General features: G+C 39.7%; 2 protein-coding genes and 1 long non-coding RNA gene across 3 annotated transcripts; 2 read left to right on the forward strand and 1 right to left on the reverse strand.

Annotated features, from left to right (window-relative positions):
• LOC101158845 (protein shisa-5) lies at nucleotides 1-11,863 on the forward strand. Its single transcript, XM_004068666.4, has 5 exons — nucleotides 1-198; nucleotides 3,178-3,328; nucleotides 3,645-3,781; nucleotides 9,098-9,319; nucleotides 10,271-11,863. Exons 1-5 carry the CDS (start codon nucleotides 132-134, stop codon nucleotides 10,465-10,467), a joined length of 774 nt encoding a protein of 257 aa, XP_004068714.1. The 5' UTR covers nucleotides 1-131; the 3' UTR covers nucleotides 10,468-11,863.
• On the reverse strand, nucleotides 11,668-26,419 carry LOC110015111. Its single transcript, XR_002290196.1, has 3 exons — nucleotides 26,153-26,419; nucleotides 24,711-24,784; nucleotides 11,668-12,823 (listed from the first exon to the last, which is right to left on the reverse strand). It is a non-coding gene; the product is annotated as an uncharacterized LOC110015111 (long non-coding RNA).
• LOC101159092 (protein shisa-5-like) lies at nucleotides 12,914-19,018 on the forward strand. Its single transcript, XM_004068667.4, has 6 exons — nucleotides 12,914-13,247; nucleotides 13,467-13,620; nucleotides 13,794-13,933; nucleotides 14,066-14,206; nucleotides 15,463-15,587; nucleotides 18,492-19,018. Exons 1-6 carry the CDS (start codon nucleotides 13,181-13,183, stop codon nucleotides 18,510-18,512), a joined length of 648 nt encoding a protein of 215 aa, XP_004068715.1. The 5' UTR covers nucleotides 12,914-13,180; the 3' UTR covers nucleotides 18,513-19,018.
• Nucleotides 26,420-27,051: the final 632 nt, after the last annotated feature.

Genomic DNA, 27,051 nt, shown 5'->3' on the forward strand with positions numbered 1-27,051 from the left:
TGGGCGGGGTTTCAAGTGGGAGTACTCCCTGTAGGCAGGGACAGCTTCAAGGCCTCCTCGTTTTTCTCCTCCGTCGGTTCTGTCGAGGAAGACTCCCATTTCTTCTCCAGTCTCCGGGACTACAAAGAGCCATGGCTTTAGGCCCATGTAGTGTGTTTTTGTTGGTTTTCAGCGTGTTTTTAGCTAGTCATCTTTCAGGTAAGTGTAACTCCTTCACGTTAATAAACTTAAGGAGCTCGATCTATTCTCCGCCCGCCGTCACCAGTTTTTTAGCTGAGCTCGTGAAGTTACCGCAAGCGGCTCTCAGATGTCGAAGACATTCGCTAGCTGACAAGTGAACGTCTGAACAACAGCTTAAAATTTTAATGTTGATTTATCGAAACACTTAAGTAGACTCAGCCAGGTTAAGAGAAACGAAACCATTCTTTTCCGTCCACCCAAATTACTCAACAGCTCGCACTTTTCCTCATTCTGAACATGCATTTTCTTTGATTTTTCCCCCCCACGTTAAGTAATAGTTTACTTAAAAGTGTTTTAGAAAGCATTAAAGATCCCACTACTGTGATCTGGAACAATATTAATGATCGAGCTAATTAATTACGAACAAAACAACAACAAATTAAAAACTTTTTGTATTACTTCCAAGGAACCATTTTAAACAAGATTGATACAAAGCATTATTTTAGGAAAGAAAATACAATAAACCAAATAAATAATCAGACAATATTTTGTAAAACAATAAAAAAAATACTGTTAAACATATTAAAATCATATTTAAATGAGAAAAGAGCTATTGGGAAGTAGCGATGCTCGACACAACGACAAATGAAGTTCTGTGATTGGCTCGGGGCTGATACCATAGCAACAGGATGATGTAATTTCCGTTTGACGAGACATTTAAAATCTCACTCCACTGAAAGTCGTGTTTTTGGTGTTTTTAACTTGTTCTAGTGGCATTTTTTTATCATGATGGAGAACATATTTAAAGAAAATTCAATTTGTGTATTGCTAATGTTTGGTTGCGGGTTTGAAGGGCTGTAAGCTAGCGGGACAGCACATAAAAAGATTGATGATGGGAACAGGGGTGGGTTTACTCCATGTCAACAGTCCCACCAACAACTTAGGTGAATTTTTGATGAAAATATTTACTGTTTAATGTATTTGGACCGTTGACAGTAAATGAGAACTGGACAGAGTAACCCCTGCCCCTTCACGTACCAAATGGGAAGTACCTGCTGGTCCCAAAAATCCAAAAGACTTCTATAGAGAAATGAACAGCTATTACATCATGGCTACGTCCGAATTTCCACCCTAACCCCTAACTACTAAAAAACCATATAGTGCGGCACTATGTAATACACTGAAGTTTAAAAGCAATTCGGACACCATGCTCACTACTTTCATTTTATTTTTTAAACGGCGGATATGACGTCATCGATTTCATGAAGTTAAGTTATCAATATCAAGTTATCAAATACAATACATTTTAAGACATTTTCTTGGTAAAAAATGTTCCGGCAGAATTCTTTCTTTATGCGCCAATCTAGTGAGCATTTAAGCACACAGGTTTTTTGCATAGACCTCTGGAAACTTTCCAGGGCACTCGATTTTGGAGTTGTAGATTCGCACACCACTACAAAATGATGAACGCACTATATTGGGGTTAGGGTTGTGCATATGGACGATATCATCGTCCCTCGAGATGGCTGACTGACATCACGATGGAGAGACACCATCGTGATGCCACGCCCCCGCAACGCTGTGAGTCTACACCATACGCCGTAGTTACATGTGCAAAATATCTTGATTGGATCAATGGTCGAATTAGAATTCAACAGTGTCCATGGGCCCAGAGAACCTTTTTCTGATTATAACAAACGTTTACATGGGTCACACTTTCGGTCGGAATAAATCATTCACACATGCGCAGTAGTGTTTGAAACACCGGAAGAGGAAATGAGTTCCACTGTAAACAAGCCGAGCTGCAACATACATAGATATCTGGCAGCTCGGTAATATACGACATGATCTTCTAAATGTGCTTTTATTATTGTTACGGTTATTATGAAGCGCCTGTTCGCTCATCATTTTAATTTTAATCCGTGTGGTCAGTGCTTTTATTGTGGAAGAACGGAGCCGGAAGAAGCCAAGGCCAACACGCTAACAACATTTAGCCTTTGATTAACATAAAATCCATGCAGGAAATGCTGCAATCTGCATCTTGGCTGCACGTAGATATGTGGGAATAACATCCGCCTTTATTTTGTCGGGACACGACTGGAAACACATATCCAGGTGATTGTTTGAACTGTTTCTAAGGACTGAGCGACATTTCTGCTTTGAAAAGCTCACACACTGCCCCAAAGCCGCTGTGTCTGCTGGCGGTCCGAGCTCTGCCCAGACACACACTTTTACCGGGAGACTCGGTTCTCCTGAGTTCGGTAGCTCGTTCACCTAGAGCTGCGGGACGGATCGCAGTCCGAAGTCTCCCACACATAGCGCACATGTAACAAAGCATTCTCCCTTCCCCTCAAACACAAAGCTATAAGTCCAGCTGCTCTGCACAGAGACATGGTCGCTCGGTCCACCGGTCCACTTGACTATTCAAGTGCAGGAGCGGACTACTTCTTTTCTATTTTTTATTTATTTTTTGTTAAAGTCACTTCCCGCAGTTTATACTGGACTGCCAATTTAAGGGACATCGCCCAACCCTAGTTAGGGTGGGAGTTTGGACACAGCCTATGTCTTTATTTTCATCAGAATAACCATTCTTGCATTTATTCCTTTTTACTAACATGTTCTTTCTAGTCGTAATTTTTTCCATGATATTTTTGCTATAGCGCAAGTTATTCAAGTTATAAACTGACCAATCAGATGGCTCAATAAAATTAGGTGGGCTGGCATCGAACATTTAAAGTGTTTGATAGATTCTCCCAAGTCCATGGGTTTACAGCTGAACTAATAAAACAATACTCAAACACTAGTTATTGTTTTCTTTATGGTAGAAACAGAAAAAAGTACTTTTTGAATAGACTGTGACCATTTAAACTCTTGTTTTAATTGAAGGCGATGGTGCATAAATTTTTTTTAATTATGTCTTGGGTGATGGCTTGTCATGGTCAATCTGCCCCTTGATGCTCTTCAGCCGTGTTCTTGCTTGTTTCTGCTCTGTTTTAGCTGGGGACGATTGTCTGGGTTACACGGACACCCATAATAAATACCAACATCCCCAAGACTGCTATGGCACCTTTTGCTGTGGAAACTGTGAATACAGATACTGCTGTCTAAACCTTCGAAAGAAGTTCTCTGAAGATGATCAGAACGACTGGTATTCTTCCTCTTTTTTTCTCTGTTATGCATTTAGATGGTTAAAACTAGTTGTCATGAATGTTGTTTGCTTTTTTAAGCAAAATTATTTTAAAATGAGAGTGACAAGGACTTTTTTGTCTCTACACGTTTTCTATCAGACTGTTGTAATACTTGTTAGATATAAACATAGATAAACGTTTTTTGTCTTTTTACTAAAATGTATTCTCTTTAATGAACGTGAAATTCATAAAACGTGTTTTTATAGCTTGTAAAGCTAGAATTGTGAAAGCTTGGGTTCTGTTTGTGCAATAAATTATTTATTCTCTTCTTTTTAGTTACCTTTCTCCACCTGACTTTCCTATCCCCGCTATGGTCGCTGGCATTGTGGGCCTCATCGCATTCATACTCATTTTCGTCTGCTGCTGTGTGTGCCCGTGCTGCTGCCTGTACAAAATGTGCCGCAAGCCACAGCGTAAGTACTGCTTTTTGTAAATCTAAGTTTATTTATTTATGACTTAAGTAGGTACAGTGTCCCACACAGCAAATCTATGGCTGCCGTTGACAGTTTTCTGGCGCTTTAGCGTGATTCATCTTTTGTGGTGTCGCTGTTTCACAGATTTTTGTCAGTGCAATTTTGCATAATTTTTTTTTTTTTTTTTTTTTTAAGCGCACCATGTTCTGCGTCCGGATTGACTGTGAACTTTGTCAATCAATCTCACGTGTTATGTCTCTTGTACACAAAGCTACATTTACTTGCCACATTTTCATAAATCTTGGATTGTCAGCACATCTTCTTTATTCTATAATACTGGACTTATTTTTCTACAACGAATTGAATGTTTTAGAGTTTAAACAATAGAAAAGAAGTGTGTAAATGGTCATATCTGTCTGAGGAAAGTGTATAAAGTGTGTAGTGAGGAGTTTTACAGCTTTCATCAATTTCAAATATGAGCTATTTTTGAACGTAACTAGCGTGATAAATGAGGGACCACTGTATTTCCATAAGGGAGGGTCTAAGGGCAGCGATGCCCAGTTTAGCTTAGTCTGTTTAGTTTAAATTAAATTAAATTAATTTTATTTATATAGCACCTTTTATGACGAGAAGACAGCTCAAGGTGCTGTACATAAAAACAAAAACAAATGCAATAAAATACATTCAATTAGCCCAGCGCAATAAAATACACAAAGACAAACACCAGTGGATAATAAATAAGTGATTAAAATAAAGAGAAACCAGAATAAAGATAAACCAAAATAAAGAGAGACCAGAAAGCGCCGTCTGCCCTGTCCTCCTCTCGGCAGGGGTGTCAGTATAGACCCAAACACCCCAGCCGAGGGGGAGAAAACACTCGAAAACAGTCTAATTTGAAATAAAAAGAATATGTGGTAAAATATCATAAATCTTGATTAAGCAAATAAAATAATAAAATGATCTAATAAAACATCATAAAACGTAAAAAAGAATGAAGAGTAAATATATATGTGATAAAATATCAGAATAGAAAATAGTAGATTAAACAAGTAAAATGCTAAAAATGATGTAATAAAACATCATAAAACGTAAAAAGAATGAAGAATAAATATATATGTGATAAAATATCATAAAATATAAGAATAGAAAATAGTGGATTAAACAAGTAAAATGCTAAAAATGATGTAGTAAAACATCATAAAACATAAAAAGGCATAAAATCTAATTAAAAGCTAATTTAAAAAGGTGTGTCTTTAGTTTCTTTTTAAAAACCTCCACAGTTGATGAAGCCCTCACACCTTCAGGTAGACTATTCCACAGACGAGGCCCGTAGTTTCTAAACGAGGCCTCGCCGTGGTTTTTTGTCCTGACCATGGGGACCTTCAGCAGGCCTGCACCTGAGGACATAAGGGCTCCAGGAGGTTCGTACGTTAAAAGCAAGTCAGATATAAAAGAAGGACCAACACCATGGACACTCTTAAAAACTATTGAAAGAATCTTAAAATCAATTCTGAAGCTGACGGGGAGCCAGTGCAGAGACTTTAAGATCGGTGTAATGTGCTCCCTCTTCCTGGTTCTCGTTAAAAGGCGTGCAGCAGAGTTCTGGACTAGCTGCACGCGATTGAGAGTGGCTTTTTTTACACCAGAAAGGAGGGCATTACAATAATCTATTCTTGATGTAATAAGTTTAGCAATCAGCTATTGTATTTTATGACTGATTTCATGTTTTGTACAATTACCAGTGTGAAGCCCGTTCAGACAACTGTGTGTAATGTTGGGCTATAAACATAAAATGGAATTGAATTTTGTACACCCGATTCAACCAAAAAGTCTCATGAACCTCCACGGCGCAGCTAATTTTACTAATAGAACTCCACTACATGAATAAACACTGATCCTGAGCCCATTCAGTTGGCTTGATAGCCCAAAAAATGACTCGGCATTTTTGCTTCAAAGACTAAACATTTGTTTATGATGTGACATATCGGCACATCACGGATACAGTGGTGGGCATTGAATTCTGAGAGAGGTCAAAGGTGGCGGCCTCATAAACTTGCGGAAGTCAACAATGGCAGAAGCCATGGGGTCGTTTTAGGGGCATTGCTGTTTTTAAATGCCACATCAGGCACCAATGTCTTGTGGAATGGATGGAGAAGGATTGCAGCGCTCATTTAGGTAAACCTCTTTGCCGACATTTGCAATGGAATAGCTTCAAAATAGTAATTACTAGTGAAGAACAGATTGTTAAGGTGACATCGTCCGAGAGTAATACTGACGTTTACACGCAGGTTCCAATGAATTTAAAGTCCCACTCTGATCATCTTTTGATTTATTTTAAAAGTGCTCCAGTGGCCTTCCAATTATGGTGATGTTGTTTTTTGCCTAAATCAAAAAACCTATATCATTTTCTAGGACCCTAATTCTGTTGAAATTCTTAAGTTTAGTTATTGACCTGTCAAAGGCTTAGCATGCGTATCCTGACCTCTCTTAATCTTTCTTGGTCAGGAGGTCTTTGCATCACATCTGTTGCATAGGCAAGCGCTCCCCATTCATTACCCGATTCTCCCACAGGCAAATTGCGTGGATTAGTTATATCACCAAAACAAACCTGAATCTCTTCTTGTTGTTACACTTGTATAAACAGCAATGAGGCTTAAATCTCAAAAACCTGTGTTGGCAACATTCTAATAATACACGAAAGCATATTTTTCATGATTTTTCTGTAAAGACTATTCCAAATATTTATTTTGTAATCGTCTTTCACGAAGTTCTGACCGTAATTCGATTAGCTCTTGCTTTTTGATTGGAGCGTGAATTATTCAGATGTTCTGAATCAGAAACTTGTTCTCCCTTGTTGTTTAATGATGTCAGAGCTGAAGACTCTCCTTACATGTAAATAACCCTGCTGCCTTTTGTTGTGTTAGCAAGCTGTTTGCTACTGCTTCTGTTGGGTTTGTTGTATGCTTCCTTCCAGCTCTTCCTGTACACTAACAATAGCTCACACACTTTAGCTGCTAGCCCTTTCTTTTGCAGAGAAGCCCTTCAAATCTAGAATATTTTCCGGGTTGTTTAAAAAAGGCTTTTTAAGTTCCTGTTGTGTTGCAAGTATTTCTGTTTCCAGTTTTGAAACAGGACCGCATGACTTCCATTACTGCTGTGGTTTCTGCCTGCTAATAAGAAGGAAAGAGGCAAGCTGATTGAAATTTCCAGAATTATGAAAGCTTCTCCTCTTAAATACTTTGGTTGTTCTGCTGAGGACCGTCTTTTTTTTTTATTCCCTCTAGCTGTTAATGCATAGACAGAGTTCAGGCTAAACCCATCCTGCTTCTGCATGTTCTGGACTCCCTTTCAGATAGAAATTAAAAGGAATTCCTTCAACTTCAGCGGAGCATGCAAGAATTATATATGCTAGAACAAAAACATGTATGACATATTTGAGAAGTTTCATCAAAATCCAAAAGTGTCTGGGATTTGTTTGTAACAAAACTTTTGTAAGCTGCGGCATTGTTTCAGTCAGGGCGCTTACGACACGCAAAGCAAACATGTTTACAGTTCCTGGTATGAATTTGTTTTTTGTGCTCCTATTTTTATTTTAATAGGAAATGAGCTCCTCTGTTGTTAGAGCTTTGGATCCGGTTATCTTTCATGCCCAAACATCAACCGTCGTTACCACTACACACATGACCGGAGTCATGTTTACTTTATCAGATGTGGCTATGTTGGTTAAAAAGTTTAAGGTTTTTTGGTAGCCAATGGGTCATTGTTGCTTTATTTAATAAATGCATGAAAGATTTCATGGTTGCTATAGTGGAAGCAGAAGCAGTGAAGGTCGGTGTGTTTGCTCACAGACAGAACGTTTTTTTAGTTGACCTCCAAACGGAGGTGAGATGTTTAAAGGCAGTTTGTTTAGGTGCTCACATTCTTTCAAAATCATTATTTTAATAATATTTTTACTTATTTAACAGAGACAATTATTTTTGAAATAAATCGATACATTTAGATGAATATGGGAGGTTACAACATGATAAAAAGTTTCTCTGTAATTTTCCTAGAGCAGCTGGTTGAATTGGACCCATGAACCGACGACAGAGGCATTCTCTGTGCGTTCTGTTCAAGATCTCTTTTTGAGTAACTGACCTCGGGTCAGTCGAGGAAAAATAAGGCACATTAGCAGCTACATCCACGGTTATGAGTCTGACACTCACAGTTATGGGAAGTTTAGGAGGAAGTGACTCAAGTGGCTTTCTTCATGACTGATGGAAAAACAAAACAAAAAAAACAACGATTTTCTTTTTTAAACTTTATTTTTAAAGATGATTTTTCTTTCTTTCTTTAATTTTAGATGACCTGTGATCTTCCCACACATGACGCATTTGGCCCCCCTGTTTTAAACCCTCTCTATTCAGTCTAATATTATACCTGTCTCAAAATGTCCAAATTGCGTTTCATGCCAACATGAAAGCCTTTTATCATTGAAACCACACTTACTGTCAGTGTTTTGTTTCTGTGAATCTGCAAACAACTTCTTATTATCGATGCATTTGTTTTTCACCATTTCTAATTAAATGTTGGTTTTTAGAAAGGGTATAAACGTACATGTGTTGATTGTTGGGGGTCTCTTGAGACATGATGGTCCTGGATCAATGGACTCCAAACAGACAAATACTGAGTAATGTTAACCTGTCAGCGCTGGAGTAAAAATTTCTGCTTGTACATCCACAATTTTAGTAACAATGAGTCTTCAGCACGACTGCTTCAGTTTGCAGAAAAGACTTTCTGAAGCCCCGTCTGTCAGAATTTGTTTGGACGAGCCAAACAAATGTGTGTCACTCTTCACTGAGCCTCCAACACGCTGGGATCAGATTCAGGAAGCCTTCCAGTTCTTGTTTGCACAAGAACCACAAAGGATCGGGCTTGGATCATTTACGAGAAACGTGGTCTGGCTCCCACCCTGCTTTAAAAATGAAAAAAATAAAAAAGACATAATATGACACACATGCATGAACACATGGCTTTTCCTTCTGCTGACGATCTTTTACTTCGACTTAACCCAGCTGCTTATGTTGTGACACAATCCACCCGTGGTGTCAAACTGTGGAATACTGTACTTCCCCTTAAGTTGATTGGGTCTGCTGGTTTTTTAAACTATTTTCCTTATATGGCTCACTAAATAGTTTTCTAGAAGATATTTTAAGCACACAAATCATATTGTATAACTAATCTAGGCTTTTTCTTGATTTGCGAAAACAGGCCCCTCCCCTTTAACACGTTTAATAAATGCCATCTCACCCGTGCCTGTGCTGTGCTTCTCTGCAGCGGTAATCGCTACCACCCACCACACTGTCATCACGAGTGCTCCTGGGCAGTACCCACAGCAACCCACTGCAGTGCCCGCGCAGTCCTACCAGGGGGTCCAGCCTTACCCCCCCTACCAGTCTATGGCGGTGCAGCCGGGCTACGGAACTCACTCTATGTCCCCGGCGGTTCATCAGGGGCCGCAGTTCACCCCGGGACCGCTGCCAACCTACCAGGAAGCCAGTAAGTGTCAGGCGGCTGCTGTGAGCCTGGTTCTCCTTCAGACTGTAAGAGTCCGACTGGGCAAACTGAAACTCTGCACTGATCAACGTGATCCTATCCACGCCGTCAGAGCAGCACGGCTGCGATTCAGATTCCTTCTCTATTGACTCACTGTCAGTCTAAAAAATGAAACTGCTGTATTACTCAAAGCAAAAATATTTATGTTGCTTTTGCATATTTCCAGTTACTGTAATGAAACAACATCACTCTTCCACATGAACGCAGAACAACATGAACATGAACTTTTAATTAAAAATAAAAAGTCTGGATAGAACGCAATTCGTGCATCAAATTCTTAGTTTGACACACGTCAAAGTCGCTGCTGGATCCTTGTCAAAAACATGTTCATATTCTTGACGTTCCAGGCGCGTGTGGGAGGAGCTACTGTCTAACGTTTTTAGCCTTGTGGTTACATGGAAGCAATGACTGTACATCTTATTTACAACACATGGAAGACATGGACGGTGTTAAGGGGTCAAGTTTATTGAAGGTGACTTCCTGAGGCGGCTTCTTCACCAATGTTCCAATATTTGAACGCCACGCTGCAACGCTGTAAAACACGCTGCCCATAATGCACTTCTGCAAAACAGACCAGATGCTCCAAACGCCCCGCAGGACCTCTGATCGCGTCTGCACATTGAACATTGAAACTGGATGTCCCTGATATGCAAATTATGAATGAGTGTAGAGAAAATTGCATCCAGTCTAACAAGGCATCAGGTATAATATCAGAACAAACTTTCTAACATTTTTCATACACAAAAAAAAAAATTCTCAATGCTATTCTGAAATCGACACGCCCGGGTGTTTATTCAAAACAATGAAACGCTTGATTGGTTTTTTTAAAAAGAAATGTTGTTCCAGTTGTCAGCTCTTTTATCTTTGTGATTGTTTTCGTTTTCTTTCCATAAGCTGCCAACCCTGCATACCCGCCCCAGCCAATGCCCTACAGCCAGGCTGCATTCTACCCTGGGCCTGGACAGCTGCCCTACCCTCTGCAGCCTCCAGTCTGTTCAAATGCTACGGCTCCACCACCTGCCCACACTGATTACCTAGCTCAGCCTGCATACAACCCAGACTATGCCACCCCACCTCCCAAAACTGGTTAGAGGACTTTTCTGTTCCAGACGAGAGGAGCTGTGCGTTCAGGAGGACAAGATGTTCCCTCATCTTTTGATTTGTCCACTTTGATGATTAAACATAGTCACATATTGAAAGTTAGTGCATTTATTTGTAACTATTGCCAAGTGGAAAATCTCCAGACCTTGCATTGTATGTGCCTTGCATTGTGCATACAGGAGAGACAGTCCTTTAACTGGTTTTTTTCTTACATTTTTTTATGCGCCATCGTCTGTATCCTCTTGGCAAAACACATACAAAACAGCTGTGTTTGATTTGAAAGTTATTGCTGTTCTGTGCGTGAAGACGCCTTGCAAATTTCTTTTGGTCCTGCTCTTCAGAGGTCCTTCAGATTGACATCTGCCCATCACTGCAGACACCAAGGGCTTTGAAGGTTCATTTTTGGGATTCTTGCAGCATCGCAATGCTGTTTGAAATTACCGAGCAAAGATTTTTTTTCTAGCTGTTCCACATATGTATTATTTCTGATTTTGCACAAGGTGGAAACCACTTTGTTAAAGTGATCTAAAAGTGAGGGATGTTTTTGAAGTTAGCGTCATCGTCTGCTTACTGTTTAGTGTTCCATTAGAATTGATGTTGAATGTCCAGCAGAAAACTTTCAGCACTCCAGCAAAAGGGAAGATTTTTAATAGAGGTTGATCAATTTAAGCTTTAAATGCAAATGCAAGTAAATTTATCATGTTATTATATTACATTTAGCCTTTACTTTTTTTAAAACTTTTTTTTTGTATTGGGTTTTATTTTGTTGCTGTCATGTGTGTTAGTTTCTGCAGAAATGCATTGGAGGTTTTACTCGGATTCGTCCGCTTCTCACTGAATTTTTCTTCAAGCCCCAAAGAACTCAAGAGCTAAACAAACAGGTGAAATCACATGTGCCTTTCTAGATCTTTTAATTCAAATCCATATGTCATTATAGAGCACTTTAAACCCTTTTTAAGTGTATTCACCAGTCTATGAAGTTTGTGCCTCATTTAGGTCATTTCTTACTTTTGTTTAGGCATTTTCTGTGTTACAAAGTTAACTTCAATACCAGTTTTTCTTAGCAACTTTTTTGTTTTTCTATTTTTGTGCAAAAAAAGAAGAACAAAAACCCGCTAAATGTTGGTTTGTGCTTTCATAAGCTAGTGTGAAAAAGTGTCCTTTTTCCTTAAGAAGCAGCCTGTGAATTGTTTTTGCAGTGCTGGGATTGTTCCTTTACATCAGTGTTGTTCCATGACGTTGACTTGAGGAAAAAAAAACATATGCATACCCGTCTCAAATGTCACTGGAAAAGTAACTAATTGCTGGGGTTTACTGTTGTTCCAAAATGTATGTTAATATCATTTATTTGCTTATATCCATAAAATAAATGTTGTTGCTCTCCAAGTCTGCGTGATTACATTTTTAAATATAAATCTGCTCAGATTATAGTTCAGAGCCTACAGCTGTTTAGTACTCTTGGTTTTTCTTTTTTCTTTTGCCCTCTGCATAACACCAATGTTTTATATTGACAGATAAAAAAACACTTCCAGCAATCAATCAGCAGTGTTCAACCCCTTGGTATCTTAATTTATTTCCAGCTATGAACTGTATGTTTTTGCTTTCAAATCGATGTTAAACGAATGTAATTTTGGAGCTGAACTGGTTTGATGCATATTTGTATCAATAGGCATCAGGGGTTAAGTATACAGTATCTTAAAAGAAAAAAAGCAGAAAAATAGACAAAGTGTGGACTGCAAGTGAAGTTCTGTTAGATCAGGGAGAGAAATCCAGTATATAGCACTTTCCATGGGATAAAGATTTACCATTTATGCACTGAAGACTTGGAGAGACTTCTGGAAGGGTATTCTTTATGTTAACTCCAACGAGGCAAAGACATAAAAGTTCTTTTACTTTGACATTTCATAGAAGTGTTGGTCAGATGCCCTCCTGTAGGTCAATGTTCTGGCTGTTTTCCAACTGGAAGAAGCTGGAAAAGTTCTATCTTATTTGGCCTAGGAACAGTAGTGGTAAAACTATTTTTCTTACCCCTATGGGCAGTTTTTTTTTTAAATAAGCAAAAAAATAAATAAATAAATAACAATGGGAGGAGACTGACTTATTTCTAGGGGCTTGTTTTCGCAGTGTGCTTAGACTGTACCACATGTGATCCAAACCTAGGACAGGGTGCAGGGAATGGATGCACTGGGGGGAAAAAATTGCAATGAAACTGGTTAAAGAGCAAACCTGGGTGGAGCCACCAAGCACATCCACATGTTGCCAGACGATGCACATTAAGTTTTAGAGCGTCTACATGGTCCACTTTGGTTCTTCTGGGCTACACCATCTCTTCCAGTGCAATCCCAACTGTAGGTAAAACAATAAAATATGCCTTTTAGTATATTTAATCTGAACAGTGGTAAATTGGAAATTTTTTTTTGAAAAAACCCCACAAAACCTATATTTTCCAAAAATGTTGCATTAAATTTCTGCACTTGTCGTTCAAAACCTACTCAAACCTTTGATGGATTAACAGTTAAACGTCCATGCATCTCCCCTTTATACTGTCTTTCATGGTAATCCAGGTGAGAGTGTTACCCGTGTAGATAGGAATGTTGTTGGTTTACAAACTACAGGGTTGGGTCCCACACAAACTGGAGTAACTGTCTCACCCAGGATTCAGACTCCATTTCTGTCATATGTCTCCACATCGTCACAGGAGTCATGGTCCCAGGTGTCTCAGGCCGCACTTTGTGTGTTTTTTGTGTTGTTTTGCTTCGGACAGTATGGGGTAAGCCTTGTTTTTTTTCAATTGAATTGAATTAACCAGAAGACAATTTCTTTCAATGTTTTTGTTGACATGTAAGCAGTAGCAAAGTGAGTCAAAAGTTTAGCAGTAAAAATGTTATAGTGTTCTGGAATGGAACTGTTGTCAGGTCTGGTTCTGGTTCCTTTTGCTTTCACATGGGTTTTTTGCCTCATTTCTCACATTAATCTTTGTGTTGTAAAGGTGATTTGTGTATCAGCTACAGAGACATGGATGGCAACTTCCACGAAGCAAGGCAGTGCTCCAAGTACTGCTGTGGGGACTGTAGCTTCAAGAACTGCTGCAATGACAAGAAACTCCGCTTCACTCAGGAAAAACAGGAACAGTGTTTTGAAAGGTGTGTCCATCTTTTTCCACTAAGCAGAAGTTCAAAAAATGTCACAGTCCGTGAAATAAAAAAAGAAAAGACATGAAAATGTTCTGTTTTACATAACCATTGTGTTTCATAAAACAGATGTGTGTTTTTTTTGTTTTCCCTCATCTTTCCTTCCTATTGGCTGCCTGTTGCAGTTCTGTTAGCACTGCTGTGCTTGTGGGAATCATCGTTGGAACTTTAATTCCTGTCATCCTCGCTGTGACTCTGCTCATCTGCTGTTTGGCTCCCTGCTGTTTGTGCTACCGGAAATGTCGAAAAGGACACAGCCCACGCTGTAAGATGCACATTTGTTTGACTTTCATTCAAACAAAGAGGAGTTTTGTTTTTAACTCTTCTTGAATCTTTATATCACTTCTCTGCATTTGTCAGTGAAATCCTCACTTACACTGATTGTGACTTTCTTCAGCTTATGGAAGTGCCGTCAACGCGTCCCAGCCTGCACAACCACAATCTGCTAACCAGCCATCCAATGCAGGATATCAGCCTGTGTCAGCATTTGAGGGCCCGCCCATGCCCACAGCACCCCCACCCTCTTACATAGACTCCAGTAAGTGAAACTTATTGACATGAGAACGGCCTGTAGCTTTAACTTACTTTACTGATAAATATTGTTAAAACAGGCATTAAAGTTTGCGTAGATGAAATTAACCTCTCAAGACCTGTACTAAAGTTTGAGCAAACCCTCAACACACAATTAGGGCCCTAGTTAAGCAGAGTTAGTGGTAATATAACCCAAAATGTGGTATTAAGATGGTAATGCTTACTTATTTGACACCAATGAGGGGTCGCTCACATTTTTGATTATTTAAAACTATACTAAACTGTTTGATTAGTTATCTTCTGTGGGGTTTTTTTTAAATTGGACACAGATACACCTTATTTTGTGTTTCAATGACTTAATTTTAATATTGTTATCTATTCTTTTGGGTCGAATAACTACAAACTAAAATGATGGGGAAATCTTTTTCTTTTCTTTTCTATTGAGAGAAAAGTTAAGAGAAAACGAGGGGCAAAGTAAATACGTTGTTTGCCTTCTGTGACGAGGAAAAACATCTGTCAAAACAGGCATGCCACGTTGAAAAATAAGCACCAACATTGTTAACCTCCATATTCCCTTTTTATAAAAATATTTAAACTTTTGGACAGGATCGTCTTTTGCTGAAGAAAAGAAAACGTTATTTATAATAATGGAAAAGGTTGGATCCAGTTCAGAAACAGATGAGAAATAAAGACATTTACATAAAAACATCCAGAAAGGAAATGTAGTAAATGCTGTGTGACTTTTAAACCCATTATTAAGGATTCTCCACAAGCAGTTTTCCAGGAGTGGCCTGACAAAATTCCCCCAAGAGCATAGCAGTGACTCATCCAAGAGGGGGAAAAAAACAACACAGAAGTAATGACTCAATCTCATAACAAAGACTGGACAGAAATCTCTTCCAAGGCCGAGTTCTGAGAAGAATGAATAATTGCTTGGTTCAAGAAAAACTCGAGGATTACAGCTGCAGCTGAGGGAGGCACAACCATGTGATTTAGAGTGTAATTCCTTTTTATGTGGATTGTGGGAGGTTTGTATAGTTTTTTTTTCTTTAACACAAAAACTCACTACCGGTACTCAAAATCTAAGATCTTAATTCCTCATGTCATCATTTCTGATAATACTTTTGAAACGTCTTTCTTTACAACCGATGTCTGAAATAATTATGAGTACCAAATATGGAAATGAACACAAAGTGAAGTTAATAAAAACAGCTTTTTTTTTTAAATTAAACTACATTGAATGGTTGTGCTTTGTTGTTTCAGCGGATCCAGTCACAGTTGATTTCACACATGGACTGCCAATGTACCATATAAATTCGACCGGCGAACCTGAAACACCACCACCATCATATACAGAGGAGCTTGCACAGCCACCCTACAACCCCTCTGTAAGCACCAGTCATGTGACGTGTTATGAATTGATTGCCAGCAACGCTATAACTCAAACTTAAAAAGGGATTTAATTTAAAAATTAGCAACTTGGATAGGAAGTGTTTTTTGTTGTGTTGCACCCCATTGACTGTAGAGAAGTGGACTAAGTGACCCTTTCCCCCTCGCATTCCAAACAGGAAGTACCAGCTGGTTGCAAAAAGCCAAAGTCCCATAGACTTCTATTGAGAGATAAACAGCTATTACTCAGTTATTGTAATGGTCAGAATGACTATTCTTGCTCTGATCCATTTTTTAACAAGTTCTTGTGAATCATAACTTTTTTAATTATTTTTTTTCTCTAGTTTAATTTATTCAAGTTAGAAACTGGCCAATCAGATGCAGCAATAACAGTATTTGGTCTCACGCGGAACAGTCGACAGATTGACAAATTCTCCAGGGTCCACTTTCAGTGAAAGGGATGGGGACTTCCAACAAGCTCACTCCTGATTGGCGAGAGTGGTTGCCATAGAAATGTCAACTCGTGTCTGACTCCAACATGGTGGCGTCAGTATTACAAAACAATGGCGACTGAATTGACTTTATTTAGTTGTACCCGGAAGTCCACTTATAGTTGATGGTTGCACCAGATGTGAGCTTCAGTAAAGGAGTAAACGGCGAAGCCATTCAGGTGTTTTACTGAGCCATTCCAAAGACAGTCCCATGTCATTCATGAAATTCATTTGGATTTGGGATTGATGGGAAACAGAAGAAATTTTACCTGAACCAAACTCTTTATCAACTTGTGCTCCAGAGCAAGATGTCTGCTTTATCACTAAAACTACAAGACCACGTAAAGCTGAGAAACCCCATTAAAGCTAAAATGTGTTTGAAGTTGCCAAGACATGAGGACTTCAGTGTTTACATAGACATTGAAGTGCTGCTTTTGGCACATAGAGAGAGTTTCAGAGTTGCGGGACAGAACAACATCTACTCCCCATGGTGCTGAAGTGGCTCAGTCAGGAATGGAGGAAGAGAGTCTGCGGGAACGGGAAGGGTTGGACATTTGGAGGAGATATGAAACATATGAAGGGGCAAGGTTGTGGATGGCTTTCAAAATGAGTTTTGTACTCAATCCAACGGTTTACTGGGAGCCAATGAAGTTGGTGGAGAATGGGGGTGATGTAGTGAAAAGGAGTTTTAGTTGTGATGCGTCTGGTGAGTTCTGGACCAGTTGAATTTTATGGATGGAATCTTATGGAAGACAATAGAGAAGGGAGTTACAATAATCGAGATGAGAGTTAACAAGGGTGGGGACAAGAATAGATGTGGAGTGAGGAGTGGGGGAGGGTCGGAGACAATCAATATTGTGAAGGTGAAAGTGTTCTGACCGAGTGAAATAATTTATGTGAGATTAAAAGGAGAATGTACTATCAAAGATGACAGCCAGACTCTTTGCCTGAGGGGACGGTGGGGCCAGAGTGCCGTCTTTGTACAGAAAAAAACAAATTCATATCAGAAAGAGTAGATTCAGTTCTTAAAATAAGGAGCTTGATTTTGTCACTGCTTAGTTTTAAGAAATTACTGATGAATCCAGATCTAGTGGTGAAAAGGCAGTTGGAGCGATGGTGAACGTGCAGAATTGGGTTTGCCTGATAGATTATAAGATGGATGTCATCAGCAAAGTAATGAAACTAAATATTAAACTTTTGGAAGTTATTACCAAGAGAAAGGCTAGGATGAAGACGAGAGGTCCCAGGACAGAGTCGTGGAGCACGTCTGAAGTAACGGCAGAAGGCTTGTAGCAGAGGCTTTTGAACTGGACAAACTGAGCACGGCCGGAGAGGTATGAGGGAAACCAGTGGAGGGAGGTGTCAGGGAGCGTTTAGCCTGCTGATTGTAGCACCCATGTCACTGCTACAAGCTTTTTCATAGAGCATCTTTTTTGTCTGCCACAAGAACACCAAAAACCTGATTTTAATTGGAGTGGATCTTTAACAAGGGTTGAGTTGATGGGATCGAGCTAGCAGGTGAAAGGCTTTGAAGTACGGATTAGATTTATAAGGAACTGGGTGGGCTGAAGACCAGAAAAAAGCTGGGAAAATAGGAAAAGTTTGGTCAAGAAACAGCTGAGGTGTTGATTGATGGCTATTCTTATTAAAAAGTAGTATGAGAGAGTTACAGGTGTCAGTATAGTACATGTGGGGAGGCAAAAAGTCGGACGGCTGGGTGAGTCTATTGAGCAGTGAAAAAAATGATTTGCTTTTGTTTTGATTGGAGTTGATTTAACCAGAGTAATACATTGATATTGCATGAGGTATGGAGTTCTTGTAGAAAAGCAGTTAGTCAGTTATATGTTTTGGTTTTTGCTCATGTTCTGTTTTGAGCAAACCTGTCAGTCACAACAGATGTCAGGTTGGTGATCTTCCAAAGGGGCTGGGCAGTGGCACAGTGGCTGGTGCAGTCGCCTCACTCTGATAAGGCTCTGGCCCGAATGTTCTCACCATGCATGTGTTGGTTTTCTCCAGCCATATCGAATTCCTTCCCCAGTCCAACACATATCATAAGTGTGTGGGGGAGTGATTGTTTGCCCTGCAGCAGACTGGCGACCTGTCCAGAGTGGACCCTGCTTTCAGCCATTACCAAACAATTGCTAGGACAGTCCTTGGCAAACCCATGATACCGAAAGGGACAAAGCGGGTTAAAAAATTGTTTGTTCGATGGATGGATGTTCCACAACGTTTTCTGTTTCAGTTATTTACCCTAAGTGTAAATATGTTTCTGGTTTTCAGTTCTTCAGTGTCGGTTCTTTGCTTTGTCACTCTTTTGTAGATACCTAGTTTATGTCATGTTTAAGTTTATGTATGAAATGTTTACGTTTTTGACAATTAGCCTGATCTGCATTTTGGGTCCTTGTCCAACAGTTCCTGCCAAGTATGACCTGACCATCCTGAACCAGGCAGGAGGATCTTTGCCGCAACGGCAAGTTTTTGCCCCTGCACTCCACGTCATGCCTTGCCACGCCACGTCAGTTAAAGGATTTCCTGCAGTCTGTTTTGGGCCACGCCATGCCAGTCCAGCCAACCCATTCCTGAGTGGGATTGCAAGGGCCGCTCCTCTTCACAGGTCTTTTCCTGAGGGGGGTGGTTGGCACGGCTGGTCCTCTTCATGCACTCTGAGGATGGTTGTTGTTCATCCCCTTGGTCACCTTTTCCGTCCCAGAGGAGGGTCACCGTGGCTGCTCCTCTCCTTCGTGTTTGCTGTCTCTGGGGAGAGTTGACGGGGCTGCTCCTCTTCCTGCCTGCTCCTGAGGAGAGGGATTTTTATGTTTCGGGTTTATGGTGATTCACAGCTGTCTTCATTTAGCCCTGCTGCCCTGGTGCTCTTTTTGTTACTCTGTGGTTTTTGTTATGTTCTGGTTAATTTATTAAATGTTTTAGTTTCTGTCAACATGCCTGGTCTCCTGCATTTTAGGTATTGCACCTCCATCTTATGACACAGATTATGATCAAATCGATCAAAATAAAGTGTTTTCAAAATGATCTGAGACTCCACAAGCAGATTCTACCATCAGACTACTGATGGGTGAAGGCGGGGTACACCTTGAACAGATCGCCAGTCTGTCGCAGGGCCACACAACCATCACACACTTTTATATTTACACCAAGGAACAATTTAGAGTGGCCGACTAACCTATGAAGCACTTTTTTGGCTGTGGGAAGAAGACGGAGTGCTTTTATAATCAACATGCTTACAGGATCATACTTTGAAGTTGTCTGGGAAAGATTAAATCTGTGAGCAGAATTCTTGACCAGATCCTAAAGCAACAGATTTTTGATGACAAGTGCCCTCATACTTAAAATTGTAAAGTTGAGGCAATTGTTAGTGGAAGGCCTACGATGGGTAAAGAAAGTGTTTAATCAGCCTCCAATTGTGCAATTTTCATCATAGGTTTACCTCAACTATGAGAGACAAAATGAGAAAAAAAAATCGAGAAAAACACATTGAGTTTTACAGAATCTATTTGTATATTATGGTGGAAAATAAGTATTTGGTCACCTATACTGTATTAATGACACCGGTTTGAACTCATTACCTATAGACAAGACACCTCTTCATAAGTTCAAACAGTCAGACTCCAAACTCCACTATGGCCAACACCAAAGATTTGTCTAAGGACACCGGAAACAAAAATGTTGACCTGTACCAGGCTGGGAAGACTGAATCTGCAATAGATAAGCAGCTTGGTATGAAGAAATCAACTGTTGGAGCAATTATTAGTAAATGGAAGACATACAAGACCCCTGATAATCTCCCTCCATCTGTGGCTCCCCGCTAAATCTCACCTATGGTGGGGTCAAAATGATCAAAAGAATGGTGAGCAAAAATCCCAAAACCACACGGGGGGTCCTGGTGAATGACCTGCAGAGAGCTGGGACCGGAGTAACACCACGCTGCCAGAGACTCAAATCCTGCAGTGCCAGACGTGTCCCCCTGCTAAAGCCAGTACATGTGCAGACCCGTCTAAAGTTTGCTGGAGATCCAGAAGAGGATTGGGAGAAAGTACTATATGGTCAGATGAAACTAAAATAGAACTTTTTGGTACGAACTCTACTTGTTGTGTTTAGAGGAGAAAGAATGCTGAGTTGCATCCAAAGAAACCTCCTTCCATCAGTAAGGGTATTGAAGATGAAACGTGGCTGGGTCTCTTAGCATGACAGCCAACCCAAACACACTGCACGAATAACGAACGAGTGGCTTTCTAAGAAGCATTTCAAGATCTCAACTCCATAGAAAATCTTTGGAGGGAGTTAAAGGGTCATGTTTCCCAGCGACAACTCCAAAACATCACTGCTCTAGAGGAGATCTGCATGGAGGAATAGGCCATAATGTCAGCAACAGTTTGTGAAAACCTTGTAAAGACTTACAGAACACATTTGACAGCTGTCATTGCCAACAAAGGGAATATTACAGTGTATTGAGTTGAACTTTTGTTATTGACCAAATACTGATTTTCCACCATAATCTACAAATAAATTCTTTAAAAATCACAAAATGTGATTTTTTTGATTTTCTTTCTCATTTTGTCTCTCATAGTTGAGGCACGCCTATGATGAACATTACAGTGGAAGAACTTGGACGATTGGTGGCTGTCTAAATACTTTTTGTCCTTCTGTAATATAGAGTGTCAAATTACATGAATGGTCCAGAAGCACAGTAGCCAAACCATTTACTTCTTCTTGAAGGACAACTGTATTTGCCTCCAGGTGTATTTTGCATGGAGGACGTGCCAGAATGGTAAATTATAAATGACATTTACCTTTTGTACTTTTCTACCTTCCTTGAAGGTTTACAGTCACAGTCCCCCCACACACACATTCACAGTCTGACGACGGCTCCTCTGCCTCACTAACAACAACCAGAAAAAGAAGAAAGCAGATAAAGGATCTGTTCAATATCTTTTGGAAGCACTGAACAAAGGAATATCTTCCTCTTTTACAAGAGAGACTCAAAAGAAAACCCAAAGAGTAGAGATGTTGTGCTTTTAGTTGATGTTGGTAATCCAAAAACTCTTGGTTGGGGAAAAGTTGAGAAGACAATTTCTGATTTAAATTGACTTGTCAGATGTGCTTTTGTTAAAACTCAAACTAGGGTTTTAAAAAACAGCTTTTTGTCGTTCATGAAGTTTATTTGGATTTAGGATTAGAGGGAATCAGAAGAAAGTATACCTGTGGAATACTCCACACCCCTGAGCCAGAGCTGACTTTCAAAAATACATAATATGGGAAAAAGCCTCACTGGGATACATTTTATTAAAACAAAAAATCTTAAACACCTTTAAAAAAAACTTTAATAAATATATTTATTTGTATACATTTCTTAAGCAAAAAAGAAAAAGAAAAAAACTTTCAAATTGACACTTTGATGCTTCTTGTAGAAAATGTTTGTTATACTTCAGATACCAAAATAGCCATGGAAATGTGGGAGAATTGTACAAGCATGTGAAGCATCAGAATATGTCTGATTCTTCTACTTTGTTGACACAGTTGGCTTTTTGCTTACGTTTGGATTTTTCCTTAAGTTAAATTTGATGTTATTTTGCTACATTGTTTTGTTTTGTTTAATTCCTACTGACATCTAGCTCCAACCGACACAAACTTGTGTGACTAAGAATTTATATGCTCACTCGCTTCCCTCTCTTCTGTTGCACATTTGCAGCATTATTTTATTTTTAACTAAACAAAATACCAGTAGAGGTCGCCCTTGATTCACTTTAAACTTGTAATGAACCAAATTTACTTGGTAGGTCCTTCCCCACAGTAATATGATTACCGTACTTTACACACACATTTGTTCCTGTGTTTCAGATTCTTATAAATGTATAATCCAGTTCACTGTAGGCACACCTTTTGTTTTACTTTGTGATAAATAAATAGTTAATTGCTGAAAATATGTCAGACTTTGAGTTCTAATTGATTGTTAAAGCTTCATTTTACTGTCTGATCACAGCGATTAGTTGCTCTCTGTGATGTTAAATTCTGAGACAAATGCATATCAAGAAATGATGATCAGCAGTTTCAGTCCACTCAAACTATAAAGTATATCATGCAAAAATGTAATTGTTGAGACAACTGAAAGTTTTCAGTTATTTATTAAAACTAATCATGTACTCATGTAACTGCTTTGTGATTAAATCCACACAAACTGTCATAAAATGGTATCACCAGCCTGATAAAACCTCGCACTTCATTTAGCCTCCTCCTATAGGATCAAGTGCAATCAGACTGTAGAGAGTGCATGCTTGCATTTAATCCCATAATAACCAGAGCACAGCTTTCCTTTATTTTAGTGCTGCCCATGAATCAATACAGTAATAGTGCTGACTGCAGCTATGTCAGTTATTAAAGTAATGGCCAAGGGGGGCTAAATAGGGAAATCTGGCCCTGGCTGTGCATGCTGCTGCTGTTGCCATCTAAAATAAGCTCTCTCCTTGAAGTGTGGCTCAGACTGCTAATGAGGTCTAGTGTAAGATGCCATGGTGGCAGATAATCTTTACGGCTCAATATCTCTGCCTTTTTTTGATCCTTTCTTCTCTCTGTCTCTTTGATTAACCTATTTTTCTATCTGAAAGCATGGCCTCCAGCCTAAATAGCTATTAAGAAGTTTTCCTTTTTTTTTGTCCTGACCATTTCTCAGCATTTTTGTCTTTTTATATCCCACTGTGCTCTGCAGGGCCCTTTATATTCCTTAAGTGGGGTGAAAAGGGAGTTGGAAAACACTCGTTTTCGCCACGTTTTGACCTAAAAATGATGTGTGGGAGCATTGGCAGTCCAAACCCATACAAAAGGTTTGCTGTTGCAGAAAAAGGCAGTAAAAAAGTATAGAAAATCAACCAAAAAGCTAAAAACACATAACTTTTAAAAGTTTTTTTGAAATTAATTTTTTTTAAAGTAAAATTAGTATAAAAAAACATCTATAATATCCCAAGTTTCAAACTATTGGCTATAATTTTGAATGCTTTTTCACACGACCCACAAAGAGAATATCTTAACTTGTTTGGTTAATAAGCAGCAGCTCAATAAAATGGGTTTGAACCGTGTGTCTATTATTAAAACAGAATATCACTCAGAGTTTGAAAATGTAGGAAAGAGGCAGAGGTTCAGACCTTAAATGTGTTCGAGACACCTTAAGATGAAGAAAAAACTGCTTTATGGTCACAAAAAGTTTAATTTTCTGATGACAAATTTGACAGTACCCCCCTATAGGTCAGAGAACAAGAAGACCGCTTTTACTTTTCTCTATAAAAAAGTCAAAAGCCGCATGTTTTAGTATTAGGCTAGTTAGATAAATAGCCTTTTTACAAATCACTGTACTCTTTATTTTAAGTTTTATTGACAAATTTTACTCCATACTGCATACAGTTTTTTTTTTACTTTTGGTAATGAAGCACCGCCAGATAACACAACATGAAACCCAGCTTTACCCTTAAAAAGCTGGTGTGTTCAGAATCATAAACATAGCTTTCTGGCTAAATATTAATTTTATTTTAACTTTGGTAAAGGTCTTCCAACTTTGCGCTTCTTCTTTTGACAGAATTTGGTCAGTAAAGTCATAAATGAGGTGTTTGGCTTCACATTTGGAGTGCTCAAATTCCAAGGTGTATTTTTGCAACAAGCAGTTGTGTAACACAGCAGAACCAAAAGAGAGACGACTAAAAGCAAATAAGTTCCTAGTTGTGCATGTTCTTGAAACAAAGAGGCCAAATTTAAGCTCTTTTATTATGATTCAAACAATTTTCAACCCAATCAGTGCAGCCCTTTATTGCAATACTTTCATAAAAAAATGTTTATTCTGCTGAAAAATCAGTTAGATATCAAAGCAAAACTACTGGATGTGTATGAATTGGTTTATAAATAAGCTTTAGAACATTTTATCAGTCTTTTCTTTTATAACTAAATGAATTAATAAAAAGTCTAGGTTACTCCTTCTTTTTTAGTAAAATGATGTCATTTATGAAAATTGAAAGTAGATAAAAGTAAATTAACATCCAGAGAGCAAATGATTTCATTTAATTAAGACCACAATTAGAACACTTGTTAATTCTGAAGAACATTTCAAGTTTTGTCATTCAGAATTAGCTTCTGACTGCTTTTCTCCCACCGTCTCTCACCTGTTTGTGTTAATTGCTGTGCAGCTGCCTGCGTGAACTTTATTGCAGGGAACAGTTGATGTGACACACTGACAGCTGCACATAATCTGACTCAACAGAGACGGATTATCTGGTTAAAAGTTACACCCCTCTTCCGGACGTATTTTCCGTTTTGGTTCGGCTCTGCTCCCTTGATGCCGGTTTTCCTGGCTCACCCCGACAATCCCCTTCTCTCTGCTAGGCCTAACCTTCTACCTCAGGCTCAGGCTTCCACCTGCTTCTTCCTGCTTTTTCTGTGCCCTGTTTATAGGCTTGTCTGCTTTCTAATAAATCCAACCTTCTCATCCTGATCCATATCAAACATCAATATGATTACAGTTTTATTTTTACCTTAAAAATGGGAACTCATCAGCCTTGCACTTTTTGACTTCACTTCCAATCGTTTTTGGCCAGGAATTACAGCAACTACATGATTTGACCTCTTGAGACTTACAGCTGCAGGATATTGATGGAGCTGAAGAGGACCAAGGGATTAGATGAGGAAGAGGAGGGTTGGTCCGAGTCAATCTGAAAGACAGGTCATATTGACATTTAAAGGACAGAAGAAGAATAAGGATTTGCACAAAAGAAAGTCGGACAAGTACCTAAATTTGATGAAAGTCGAGTTTGAGTGTGTGGGAAAGTGGGGTTCTGCAATAGGAGTTTAAATGACCCAGCTCAAAGTGCTAAAGTTTTACATATTGGTTTTAAATTAGACTACAACAGGTGCTTTGCTGAAATATTGCAATTATTTATATCCTAACTTTAATACGCTAAGCCCTAAAGGGTTAGGAATGCATCAAATATACAGGATCAAGTGCAAAAGAAAAACAAACTTAAAAAATTCAATCTTTAAGCTGCATTTGCTAATGTTAGCCTTTAAATCCTTCAACAGAATGCAGAGCAAACAAACAGTGAGCTCTTGTGTTTATCAGGCCAACATGTGACACAAGAAAAAAAAACACTTGATTTTTTAATTTGATCAGAACAAACTGTCTGAGAATAAAACCAGTTCTATGGGTAAAAGTGTGACATCACGTGCATGAGACTGAATGCTGTCTCATATGACAATGACTCATGCACAGGGTTAGATGGTAGAAATGTTGATAGTTACGTTGTATAAATCTGTAGCGTAAGTATGAAGAGAGGCACATGAGAAAGCAGGAACTGAAGCCAGCAGCCGGCTAAAAAACAGATCTACAAAGAAATGCTGGAAAAGGGACTCATTGTGCTGAATCTTTGTGTCATCGAAGGCATGACGCTGTTCTGGAGAAAGGGTTGCAGCTTATTTGCTTCAATGAGCTCAAAAGTGAAGAGGAAAGATGCCTGTCGTTGATGGAGTGACGGTAAGGAACCTTTGAACGCTTTTTGTAGATTATGCACAGAGTTTATAGATTGTCCTAAACCTAAAGCAAGAGGTATAACAGTGCAGGTGAAGTTAGAAAGATTCCTTCTATTTCTTGTGAGATAATAAAGTGTAAATCGAATATGTGTACAAACAAACAAGCAAATAAGAATAATGGCAAATCCATTTACATATTAGTTTCGTAAAGTTCAGCCTGCTGTTGTTTCTTGGCTTGTTAGCTGTTGCCCCGTACACATGCATCCGAACAAGCTAGGTAGGAGAGTGATGATCGACTTCAAAGTAGTTTCAGGCGACCTTCAGCTGTGTCTTTGACACTCGGGTAAAGAGAGGGACAGAGCTGTCCGCTGACCACTACCTGGTGGTGGAGTTGGATTCGCTGGCAGGAAAGCAGGCCAGATAGACTTGGGAACATCTGCCAAAACCCTCTGTCACTCTGTCAGAGAGGTCTTTAACTCCCACATCCGGTTTTCAAACAGCTACTGATGGCGGCTGGGGACATTGAGTCCGAGTGGACCATGTTTTCTACTTACGTTGTCTCTGCTGCTGTTCGGATCACAAGGTCTTAGGTGCCTGTCGCGGTGGCAATCTCTGAACCCTGTGGCGGACAATGGAAGTAAGGGAGGCTGTAAAGATGAAGAAGGAGTCCTAACAAGCCGGACTGGCTTGATGGGAAAAGAACAAATACGAGCGGCGGAAATGAGCTACCTCTGCAGGGCGGCCGGACGCTCTCTTAGAGATAGGGTAAAAAAAGCTCAGTCACTCCTCTGCTCCTCCACATCGAGAGGGGTCAGCTAAGGTGGCTCAGGCATCTAGTCCAGATCCCTCCTGGACGCCTCCTTGAGAAGGGGTTCTGGGCATGTCCCACTGGGTGGAGGCCCCGGGGAAGACCCCAGACATGCTGGAAAACTACTGTTCTCAGCTGGCCTGGGAATGCCTTGGGGTCCACCCAGAGGAGCTGGAGGAAGTGGCCAGGGAGAGAGAAGTTGGGACATCTTTGCTTAGACTGCTGCCCCAACAACCCAGTCTCAGATGAGCAGGGGGAGGATGGATGACTGGATGAAGTGATATTTTGCTGTCTTCCTTTTATTTCTCAGACTTTTTCTCCTGATCTTTTATTGGAATCCAGTTGCTGTGTTTAAGTTTTTGAAAAAGTTTTTTTTCTTTCCACACGTTTTGGGTCCGGAAGAACTTTCCTGTCCCGATTGCACTGAATGGGGCCATCTGAGTGGCCGCAGGGGGAGCCTACTGGGACACTGAACTCAACACATAAAGCCCTCTGGTGTTTTTTTTTCTTCTTCTGTCCAGTCGTTTCCTAAGATCCTGACAACCCTGCTTGGTATTTTGGCACAAGCACCCGGAGTGTTGATGTCAGCTGAGAGAGAGAGGGGAGTCACCAGGAGGGGCGGAGGGGTGGACTTAGAAGAGAGAG

Source organism: Oryzias latipes, chromosome 5, assembly GCF_002234675.1.
Source record: "Oryzias latipes chromosome 5, ASM223467v1".
NCBI lineage: Eukaryota > Metazoa > Chordata > Actinopteri > Beloniformes > Adrianichthyidae > Oryzias > Oryzias latipes.